Raw genomic sequence first — 12,166 nt, 5'->3', positions numbered from 1 at the left:
GTAGTAGATTACCCATCCATAAACAGGTAGCCAGATTCTCATCCAGTGAAACTGGACATATATCCTTTGAATTCAGTCGTGCTATGCCTATTTATACCACCTGGGATTCTGGCCTATGATGTGGATTTATATTATACAGATTTAACATAAGAGACTATATATTTTGTTATGGAACCATTCTCTCCCCCCCCACCAAATAAAGAATCATAACCCTATGTGAAATCCTGGTCAAGTTTACACACACAGATACCTTTCCTGCCTTTGTACAAGCTGGCACCTTCTACTCTTCCAAGTGTGTGTTTGCGGCATCATGCAGCTTGATCCTGCATGTCAGACTACCTGGCGCAGACGACCAAAAGGGATGCAGTTAAAAAAATGGAACAATATATCATACGTTTATTGGGGAAAGAAGCTATATTTAAAGATCATATATTTTGCACTGCATTGAAGCAACAAAAAAAAAGTGAAAACAATTCAATGTTCAACCCAGCACCACTGTGAAAAATAAAAACCTCTTTTAATAATAATTTTGGTAACTTTTCTCCCAATACATTTACAATGACTACAAAAGTGGCTTAAAAGATTTTAGTCCTGTATAGTATGTAAACTGAAATGAGAGTGATAGATGATCAAAAGGTTGAATTTGTCCCCCAGGTATATTTCTATTTTCCCAGGCCGTCAGAATGCTGGAGTCTTTTCCAATGTGAGTAAAGGCTTATACGATGCACAGTGAAACAGTATGGCCACAAAGGCTAAATCCCTTGGGGTACATCTACATTGCACAGCTATTTCAGGATCCCAGAGGGATCCTGAAATAGCTACCCTGCATCTACTAAGCCTCCCGTTATTTTGAAATATTTTTCAAAATGATGGGTGCGTTATTTCACCATTCCAGTAAACTTCATCACACGAGGGATAAGGGATGGCTCAAAATAGCACGTTATTTTGAAATCTGGTGGTGTGTAGATGCACCAAATTTCAAAATAAGCTATTGTGAAATAGTTTCGAAATAAGATATGCAATTGCATACACAAATTATGTATTTTATTTCGAGTTTAGGGTGTTGTGTAGACACACCCTTGGAGTCAGAGTAAACTTATTGCTACATTAAGAGAAAGAATAATATGGCAGGAGAAATCGTTTCTGATGTATATTGAAATTCTATGTTACTGCCCACTTCCCTAATAAGGTTTGTATTCTTGGCTAAAATTCAGGAGCGCAGCTCCCAGAGAAACCAGTTTTTGCTTTTCAACCTTTGGTGGAAGACACACTGAGTGTTCTGCCCTTGTGATGTGCTTTAGAGAAAGAACGATGACTTTCACACCTCATTCACATGATGGACCAGAATCAGAAGAGTTTTGTGCTGCTCAAGCATCCTAGAGGTGTCTGTTTTGATTAGAAAATAAGTTAAAACTTGTCTGCAAGTCCTGTGCTATCTCACTGTGCCTCCACACAGTGAAACTTAATCACCTTACAAGGAATAAATAATACACAGATGATGAAAATGAATCAAACAAAAACTGAACTAAGCCTTTTAAATAGTACTGGACAGAAAGTTTAACTTAAATGTTGACGCACTGCTGACATGGCACCTATGCTGGTTTATAATGCAATTTTAGCCTGGGTAAAGAGATTTATTCCCATTAAATAGCCAGTCCTTTGGTTTGCTATGAAGCATGTCACAGAGCTTTGCTCATTAAGAAGAAGAAGAAAGTTCTTTCCATGGTTATTATATTGTGCATAATAAAAACGTTTCATGAATCAAAAGACCTCTTAATTAACAGCACCTTTTACATACAAATCCAAACCTTTATCTAGTGAATAAGAAAATCTCAGCTTCTCTTATGTAGTATTTTGGACATAGAGTACTGTATTATATATAAAAAAGTGAATGTACATTGTGACCTGGCGTTTAGTCCAGCAACGGGTTAACCAACAAGAGAAGTTTTACGTTGAATATACTGCCTTTGGTGATTGTCTAGTAACTTGGCACGACTACATAGTAAACTCAGAAGCATGGAACTCCACCAGTGGTAAGTGATGGAACATTCCATTAATAGCAATAAAAAGTGTTTAGCATTCCATTAAACAAGCATGGCATGCTTAGGTCATTCCTGCAGGATATATGCAACTTCCAAGCTGTTGTGGCTAGTGAAGTTTTAGGTTTCACTGAGCACTGGTTGCACCCAGTACAACCATATCTCCAGGCCATCTAAAGACCAGGAGAAGAAAAGTTGGACACTGAACTAAAATCCTGTCCCAAGCAGAGTGATCAAGCAGCACCACAGATTTCAGCTGACAAAACGTGTACAGTATTTGGTTTGGTTGTGGTCTCCTGAGCAGCTGGGCTTAGCTGGCTTCTTTCATGTTTTGTTCTTTTCCTAAACAACTGGCCACAGTCTTTCAGTACAAGTCATTTGAAAGGCATGGTTGGTGCACTCTCCATATAATCTCCAGGCAGACTGCTACATGGTTACCATTTCCCTGGAATTGGAACGCCACACTCATACCAGCCCACATAGTAGTAAGGTGTTGTGTAACCAATGCGCCCAAATGACACCGGTTCCTGGCGATACTGGCGATAATACCCTGTTGGTGGAAAAAGGGCAGCATTTCAAGCAAAGGCAAAGTAACTTGACAAACGAGGTAGCTGCAATGCAGAATATGTATCATATAGAAAATAGAGTAGTTAACACAACAGAAACTTTTTAATCCTATGGCACTTCATGAGAATTGGGATTGTTAATGCCCTACCCTGCTTCTATCTTAAAATATTGCACTCCACGTACATATATATCCTCTACAGTTTCAGTTGGATTTACTGTTCTAACTCTCTAACTATTGCGTGACTATGCAATCTCTGCTGTTAAAGAGCTTTTGCATTTCACTCCAAAAGGTGGCTGAATTCAACAGCAAGGAAGTTATGCTTCTATATAAAATCTGCATATCAATTTACATGAAGTACTTTGGGGTGAAAAAGCCACAGAAATGTTGAGAGGTTAGATACATGAGGTTCTTTCTTTTACTGGACAACTTTTGTTGTGAGGTTTGATCTTCTGAGCTACAAAGAGCTTTTCTTTGGGTCTTCAGAGTTCTGTGTAGTTCGGAAGTTTGAACTCCCCACCAACAGAAGTTGGTCCAGTTAAAGATATTACCTCACCCATCTTGTGTCCCTCTATCCTGGGACCAACAGAGCAACAATAAAGCTGCAAATAAAAATATAAGGCAATATTGTACCTTAAATGGTTCAAGACAGGATTCACAAATATCACTTTTTATAACAAGAGGTAGCAAAATTTCATGTAGCAAATATAGAGTTAACCCCCATTTTAAAAAAAACAGCAAAAAATAGATAGCCCCTTTCCCTCATCTGTACAAAGAATGTGTCGGCTCAAAGCATTAAAAGACTCAATATTCTTTCTGCATATTTTGGACAGTGGAATATCTGAAATGTTGATTACTCTGCCAGTTGAATATTTTGTGTGTTCTATATCTTTGCTTCTTAGAGATACCAATGTACAGCTGAATTAATAATTCTTATTTTAAAGAGAGAAATGCAGTATTATTCTATGACATCTACATGTAAACAGATATTTCAGGTTCTTCATGGGAACCTAATCCTTAAAAAACAACAACCAACTTTCTATGAAAACCCATATTGCTGAGTGAACAATTAATAGCAGTCTGTAGACCCAGACTCTGAGACTCACTGGTGCAGATTGTTTTAGGGTTTGGAGTTTTTTGGGGCTTGGGGGGGAAGGGGTTTGCACTGTAGACATATCCTAAGGGCTCCCCCCTGCCATTTTCTGTTTTATTCCAATAATTTATTTGTGACTCATCCTTTTTGTCTGAATCTTCATAAGCTGTTGTGGTTTGTGAATTATTATAGTAGGACATCACACAATACAGTCTCACAATCTGTGGTGGCAGTCTGGCTCCCAATAGAAATGATAAAACTATAGGCAAGGAAGCAGAAAGCCCCCTAATTCTATATACTGGGTGGAGTGCAATTCCTCAGCATGCATTGAGTTTCACTTCAGCTTTACTTTTTATTTTTACCTTGAATAGTAGGCAAGGCTTCTACATATGACTGAGGCCCCGTTCTTCCATCCATGTGTGAATCCACAAATTGGCAGTGATCCTCACCTCTCCCCCAACTATCTCCAATGCCATAGAATATATCTGAAAGGTGACATGCAAGATTAGAACTGGTACACATTGTAGTTTCAAATGGCCTTAGCTCAGTCGATGATGCTTTCTTATTTCCAGGGAAATAAAGATGGGAGAAAATCAGGTATTACATTGATGAGTAGCAATACACTAATAAATAAAAATATAGGTTGGACCCCCCTGATCTGGTCCCCTTGAGACCCAACAGGCCCTGAACATAAGAGCTTGCCAGACCAGAGGAGGTCAGTTCCAGCTCTTCTGCTTCTGACCTCTGGGCTCCCCTCTTGGCTGCTGACCCCAGCTCCTAGGCTCCCCCTCACCCCTGCCAACACCACTGCTGGCCCTGGCTATTGTGTTCTGCTCCTGGCCCCGGCCGGTCTAATGGTCACTGGCCCAGCTCTGCTCCAGCTGCAGGCCCCCCAGTTGCCCGACCAGCTGGGATTCCAGCCTCGGCCAGGTTCATTGCCATCAGACCAAATCCACTCCTGGTAGCCAGCCCCCCAGCCCAGCTCCACTCCCAGAACAGCTGCATTCTCGGCCGCTGGCCCAGCTCCACTTCTGGCTGTTGGCCCAGCTCTGCTCCTGGCTGCCAGCCTAGCTCTGCTCCCGGCTGCCAGCCTAGCTCTGCTCCCAAGCCACAGGCCCGACTCTGCTCCCAGTTCTGGCGCTGGCCGGGCTCTGAGCCACCAGCACTGGCCAGGCTCCTGGCCTCCAGACTCCTAGCTGGCCATCGCTCCCAACTGCCTGCTGGACCACGGATGTTGCTGGACTAGAAAGTCACAGAACAAAGATGTTCAACCTGTATAAGAGCTGAAGAATACTACATTTGCCAATAGGAATTAAGACACAGAAAAAACTTTGCAGTTTCATTAGGTACATTCCCTATACTAGAATCATAGTATGATAGGACTGAAAGGAACCTTGAGAAGTCAGCTAGCCCCGTGCCCCGCACTCATGGCAGGATAAGTATTATTTAGATGATCCCTAACAAGTATTTATCTAACCTGCTCTCAAAAACCTCCAATGCTGGAGACTACAAAACCTCTTTGGACAATTTAATCCAGTGCTTAACCACCATAATAGGAAGGTTTTCCTAATATACAACATAAATGACCCTTGCTGCAATTTAAGTCCATTGCCTCTTGACCTATCGTCAGAGGTTAACAAGAACATTTTTTCCTCTTCCCCCCTTCTAACAATCTTTTAGGTTCTTTAAAAGATATGTCCCCCTTTCAGTCATCTCCTCTGCAAACTAAATAAACCCAGTTTTTTCAATCTTCTCTCATAGGTCATGTTTTCTAAAATTTTAATGATTTTCATTGCTTTTCTCCAGACTTTATCCAGTTTGTCCACATCTTTCCTGAAATGTGGTGACCAGAACTGGAAAAAATATTTCAGATGAGGCCTAATTAGCACAGAGTGGAAGAATTACTTCTCATGCCTTGTTTACAACACTCCTGCTAATATATCCCAGAATGATGTTTGGGTTTTTTTTGCAACAGCATTACAGTAATTCCTCATTTAACACTCTAGATATGTTTCAGAAAATGATCGTGTTAAATGAAAACGTGTTATGCGGGGTCAATTTTCCCACTGAAAATAATGGAAAAGGTGGGGGTTGCGTTTCAAGCGCTGGTGTCTGTTGGGATCGGGACATAAGGTTGGGGGAGAAAGGGGACTGGGTTACAGCAGGGAGGGGACACATTTGGCTCTGGGGAAGGGAAGGGGAGGAGGATTGGGTTGGGAGTATGCCCCTGTGACGGGTCTGCCGGGACCCACACTGCGTCCGGTGAGGGAGGGTCGCCGGGGAATGGTGCGGCGAGTGCCACCCTCCGCCGCTTTGCAGGGAAGCAGGGAAAGTCCCGCGCAGCCGCCGGTGATGGGTCAGCTGGGGAAATCATGTAATTCCGGGGATGGTCATGTAATTCAAAAAACTTTCCCTAAAAATGTTGTGCTACGTGGGCACGTGTTAAATGAGGAATTATTGTACACTGTTAACTCATATTTAGCCTATTATCTACAATGTCCCCCATATACCTTTCTGCAGTACTCCTTCCTTGGCAATCATTTCCCATTGTGAATGGGTGCAACGGATTGTTTCTTCCTCAGTGGAATACTTAGCATTTCTCATTACCGAATTTCATTTTATTTACTTCAGTCCATTTCTCAAGTTTGTCTAAATTATTTTGAATTCTAATCCTATCCTCCAAAGCACTTGCAACCCCTGCCAACTTCATATCACTCAGAAACTTCATAAGTGTCCTCTCTATGCTATTATCTAAATCATGGATGATGAGATATTGAACAGAACTGGACCCAGAACTAAAGCTGTGGGCCCCTACTCAATATGCCCTTCCAACTTGACTGTGAACCACAGATACCTATTCTCTGGGAATAGTTTTCTACCCTGTTACGTATCCACCCTATAGTAATTGCATCTAGATTGTATTTCCCTAGTTTGTTTAGGAGCTAGTCATGTGAGACAGTACCAAAAGCCTTAGTAAAGTCCCTGGAATAAGCAGTTTATAAGAATTACAGTACAGATTATAGGGAAGGAAATTTCAACAAGAGCAGTTATTTTAATGTGTAATGAGAAGTAAAAAATAGTCTCAAGTACCAGTATTGCTAGGTTGATATCACTTTCAAATTTAAACCAGAAACTGTGAAGACAGGTCTCATATACAGGGGCTTTACTGTTCTGGTTGTTCACATATTACTGTTGTGGGCCAGGATGTAACCAATCATGTCTAGTGGTTAGATCACAAGTCAGAAACCAGAGCTGGAGTCAGGAGTCAAGCCAAGGGTCAGAGCTAGCCAATAGCTGGAGACGGAATGCAGAAGCAGGGATCTGAAACGAGGCAGGATCCTATATAGCAGCCAGCCTATGATTCACTTAATTGCTTAGGCAACTTTCTGTTTCTTCTTCCATTTTAAATAGTAAGTCTGAGCCAACTGGAGAGGTTAGATGCCTTTCCTAAATCGGGAGCTTTGTGCGCAATGTATCTGGTGAGCCAATGTCCATCAGCCCTATATATCCCAAGCTGTGAGATGGTGGTTGCATTGTGAGCACTGCCAGGGGAGCCAGAGAGAGCACAGATCTTACAAATACTTGTTTATACACATTCTTGAAACATACAGATATTTTACTAAAAAAAAACCAACCATTAAAACAGTTTGAAAAGCCTGGGGAATAACCCAATTCAACATTCCCTCTCAATACGACAGATTATTATGGCTACTGTTATATGGCATCTCTTGTTGAATACCTACCGGATGCTCAATTTGCTGAAACAACTGCAGCACTACTATGTATCTAACCTGCTCCGAGAATAAGTCTCCTCTTTTATGCATTCTGTGGTTCTTTATAGTACATGCAATGAATCCATGTGTGGACTTCCCATTATGACTACAGAAGTTCTGCATAAGTAATGAGTACAGAATTTTTCAGAGAGAACTGTATTATGATTAGACCTTGCTTTCACTGTGTAAATTATCTCAGAGGAGCAGCCGTGTTAGTTTGTAACTTTAAAAACAATACATAGCCTTGTGGTATCTTGGAGATAAACCAAAATACATAGAATCATAAGATTTAGTGGGTAAAACCCATTTCATCAGATGAAATGGAGTGGGAATTACTGTGTAAATTACATAGAGGGGTAGCCATGTTAGTGTGTAACTGAAAAAACTTAAACAACGAATGGTCCTGCAACACCTTAGGGTACGTCCAGACAGCGGGGCTATTTCGGGATACCTCTGGTATCTCAAAATAGCTGTAACTGAGTCTTTTAAATTCATCCGTTATTTCAAAATATTTTTCAAAATAACAGGTGCTCTGTTTTGGTATCCCTGTAACCCTCGTTCCATGAGGGTAAAAGGATGTATCAAAATAGCATGTTATTTCAAAATCTGGTGCTGTGTAGACACACCAAATTTCAAAATAAGCTATTTCAAAATACAATCAAAATAAGATAAGCAATTCGCGAAGCACAAATTGCATATCTTATTTCAAGATTAGGGTGTCGTGCACCCTTACAGACTAACAAACATGTACATAATATCTTGACATGATTTTTTCCCTTGCCTTCCCCATCTCCCCTCTTTTTTTCTGCTATTTATTTGTACCTCTGGACCCCTTATACTCCATTCATCTGAAGGAATTGGTTGTGCCCACGAAAGCTCGTGATGCTAGCTGCATTTTTGTTAGTCTCTAAGGTGCCGCAGGACTATTCATTGTTTTTTAAGTTTTTTGTGTAAATTACTTTAGGTTCCTATCCCTAGCTGCCATATGTGTGTCCAAATAGTGCTACCAGTTTAACCAGGCATTCCTTTGATAGGTTCAACAAGTGATGGATACAGCAAGTGGAGGGCTGACAGCACTGCAAAAATAATCCCCAAACCTACCTTTCAAGTCATCGCTGAGGTAAATCTTGTACCTCAAAGAATTGCAAAGAACCACTCCCACAAATTTTCGGTACCAAGTACGTTTCACATATTGCTTTCCACTGCAGTCTGAATAAGTGGGATCATATTTAAAAGTGAAAGGGATCCAGATGGGCTCACCACCTTGAAAAAATAAAAAATAAAATTAAAAAGGAAGAAGACTAATGGGTAAGTCTTATACTTCAAGCATTCTATGAAGACAAATGTCCTGTTACAAGAAGTACAAAATGTTTGGTGTCAGGTTAATAAACTACTCTTTTACTTTGAAACACATGAATCTAAAAATAACATTTGAGTGTCAAATGAAATAAAACTGATGCATTAGTCAAGTCCCTTCCAGACATCTGTCATAAATATATTGTTAAAATAGTATAAAAAATGCTTGAATATGGCATATTTATGAAGATCACAGATTCCTAGGCTAGAAGGGACACCTGTAATCATCTAGTCTAAGCTCCTGTATGACACAGGCCATAGAACTCCCCCAAAATAATTTCTAGAGCAGATCTTCTAGAAAAAACAAACAAACAAAATTTAAAAATTGCCAGTGAAGAAGAATCCACCATAACTCTTGGTAAATTCCCCTCACTGGTCGGAAGGTATACCTTATTTTCAGTTTCAATTTGTCTAGCTTCAGCTTCCAGCCACAGAATGAGTTATATATCTTTCTCTGGTGGATGGAAGAACCCATTATTAAATATTTATTCCTCATGCAGATCACATTAGAAATGGACAACACCTATTCAATCATCAAATCCATTCTCTCTGCAAAGACCCCTACATGATAAGGTGTCTCAAAAGGAATTGTTAATGTCTCATGTCAGCTATCAGAGACTTACAAGAACACTTGCTTCCTATCTGTTTTAATTCAAACCACGCATGTGAAAAGATAAAATTTAACTACAAAATGTATGTTGAATAATAAGAGGTTCTATTTAATTCATTTTAGTGCACTTAGAACTGAGCAGTGGGAGAATGAACATCTTTAAACAATGGGTGGATCTATATACAATACCAGTAACCACTGCTGCAATCCTTACATGCAGTGGATGTATTCTCAGCAGTATTCATGGCCACTGAAATCATTGAGGTTGTATGGTTGTTACTGGTGGCTCAGTTTGGCCTGGAATATCAGCCTGGCTTTAGTTCTTATTTACCTTGAATTTGTCCCCAATTCAGCAAGACACTGAAGCACAGATCTAATTTTAAACAATGAATAATCTCATTGCTTTCAATTGGATGACTTCTAAACCTAAAACTAGGCATAAGTTTAAGTGCTTGCTAAAATGGAGCCTATATGAGTATAGGTCAAATCGTAATGAGTATAAAATCTACTCTACTGAACACAGTCTCTTGAGATTTAACATTACCAAAAAAAAGTAAGTTTCATCACTAAAGAAAAAAAGTTGCAGAAAATATTGCAAGGAGTAGTAGGCTTCAGTGTGAAGTGAAATCTGTTGCTGTTGTGTTAAAAAGATGAGATATGAAGCTTAGAGGGCACACTCTCTTTCTTGTGAGTGATGTGTGTGTGTTCTGGGTGGAAACTTTGGCTAATGCCACAGAAGTTCAAGTTAAATCAAAACAGATTTGACACCAGCAAAATAATAATAAAAAAATGTTTTGCTCAATCTCAAATGAAGTAGTTTCTACTTCGCTATGTTGCGGTGGTTATGACCTACCACTTAATTATGTTTCATAGGGATAAATATTCCAAATAACTGGTTTGTCTCAGTGTTTCCTTATATTAACTAATGGACGCCACTTTCCTTCTATAATGCCTTTATAGGAACATGTATGCAAGATAAAACAGATACAAGCTTCCAGTGTGAAAATGTTAATTTTCTTTCCTCTAGAGTCCTCCGTTGGTTTTTTATTAAGCAACTGGTGACTGTTAAGAATGAGAACTATGTTTTAAAAAACGTCAGTTTGTCTTTCCCCTTTTTGCAAAGCACAAACCTAGGGCCCAATCTTGCAAACGCTTGCACTTGAGCAACTTTTATACATGAATAACCACTGAACTCAACTGAAATGGATATGAATTCAGCAGACCTTGGGTATGCACAGTTACTTAACTGTGTGTTTGCAGAATTGGTGCCATAAACTTCACTATACAAATAAATGCAGTGAAATGTCCATTTCAGGAATAAAACATCATAAATATAATGTAGTTAATGTTAATATTTTTATTCATCAACTTCCTGGCCACTATCAACAGTACTCAAGAGAATCCTTGCAACAGCTGCACTGAAGTAGACCATGTGGTTTCTGGATCTAATCAGCATGCCTTTGGAAAATTATTTTCATATTAAAACACCAAACAACTTTTGGAGAATTAACATTTAAGACACAATTTTAGCCCAGGTTCTTACTACAGTCTCCTTCCAAAAACATGTCCACCTGCTACATCTCAGAAAAAAGAATCCAGATCTTCCAGAAAGCAAACTTAACATGCGGAAATTGTGTATCATGTCTTCCCTCACTCTGTTGCCTTATTTCAAAGTCTCCTGGGACAGGGACAGGGACAGGGACAGGGACAGGGACAGGGACAGGGAGGGAGGGAGAGAGTGTGTGTGTGTGTGTCTCTCTCACTCTCTGATAAATATGATAGGTGGTTTCCAAAGGACACTAGGAAAATCCAGTTACCATAGCTCCACTCCAGATTTGGTTAATAAACTAACTTCATTACCCACATGTAAACCCACAAGCAAATTCATGTACTGCTCATATAGGAGTGACCCTTTTTAATTTTACTCTCCTGAGCACAGGAAAGTCTTACTACAGATCCCCGTTCAAACTTCCTTCTCAAAAGCTACCAGGGCCTACATTCTGCAGACTTGGTCCAGTGCCAGTTGACAGTTCAGCAAGCCTCAACTCAATGTAGTAGCTAACAGATCAAAAGGAATGGTTACATAATCCAATCTAGCCTCATGAAAGTGCAGGATAAGACCCCCAACCAAGGGCGTTTCAGATACAAAACAGTTCCTACACTTGATTTTAGCCAAGCATAGTATATTTCGTTTACACCACTTCTTTTAAGAGGTAATTGGCTTCAAATGTTAGCTAAGACTGGAACACAGATCCTTGAGGTGAATCGGGAGCTGAGAGTCAACACAATTTGTATCACACTCCTTTCCTAAACTCTGGTAGGAAGTAGTATGTCATACTGCCCAGATTTGTTTCACAGGTTTTATAGACAATATCAAGAAAACATCAGAAGTAAGACTTACCAGGTGGTCTGACAATAAGCAGTGGATTATCTGTAAGAATGAAAAAAACAACAAATATTTTAGTGTTTCTTCTCATAAACTAGTGTCTCCTAAAGTTGAAGTGTGCTAGCTATCTTGAAAGAAAGAAATAATTGGCTGTAAAAATAAATCTCTAGTTGCTTTAAAAGAGCTGAAGATATGAGTTTCTGTCTCTTTTCAAAACAAATGGGGTATAAGTTATACCAATGTTTTCACATTGGATGGATCTAGGTTTGCCAACCCTCCAGGATTGTCCTGGAATCTTCAGGAATTCAAGATTAATTTTTAATTAAAGATTATGTCATGTGATG

At 39.7% G+C, this 12,166-nt stretch overlaps 1 protein-coding gene across 2 annotated transcripts in view; it reads right to left on the bottom strand.

Annotated features, from left to right (window-relative positions):
* Positions 1 to 376: 376 nt before the first annotated feature.
* FNDC1 (fibronectin type III domain containing 1) overlaps positions 377 to 12,166 on the bottom strand; it is a 129,275-nt gene continuing 117,485 nt past the window's right edge. For both annotated transcript variants that reach the window (XM_075924558.1, XM_075924559.1), the window contains exons 17-20: positions 11,838 to 11,867; positions 8,572 to 8,733; positions 4,060 to 4,182; positions 377 to 2,589 (exon numbers count right to left, since the gene is read on the bottom strand). In XM_075924558.1, coding sequence (XP_075780673.1) covers positions 2,474 to 2,589; positions 4,060 to 4,182; positions 8,572 to 8,733; positions 11,838 to 11,867 — 431 coding nt within the window. In that variant the 3' untranslated portion in view covers positions 377 to 2,473. The remainder of the gene's footprint in view (positions 2,590 to 4,059; positions 4,183 to 8,571; positions 8,734 to 11,837; positions 11,868 to 12,166) is intronic.

The sequence above is a fragment of the Pelodiscus sinensis genome, chromosome 3 (assembly GCF_049634645.1).
Source record: "Pelodiscus sinensis isolate JC-2024 chromosome 3, ASM4963464v1, whole genome shotgun sequence".
Classification (NCBI taxonomy): domain Eukaryota; kingdom Metazoa; phylum Chordata; order Testudines; family Trionychidae; genus Pelodiscus; species Pelodiscus sinensis.
Note: the sequence above shows the minus strand (reverse complement) of the source record. Positions and strands in the feature narration are given on the sequence as shown.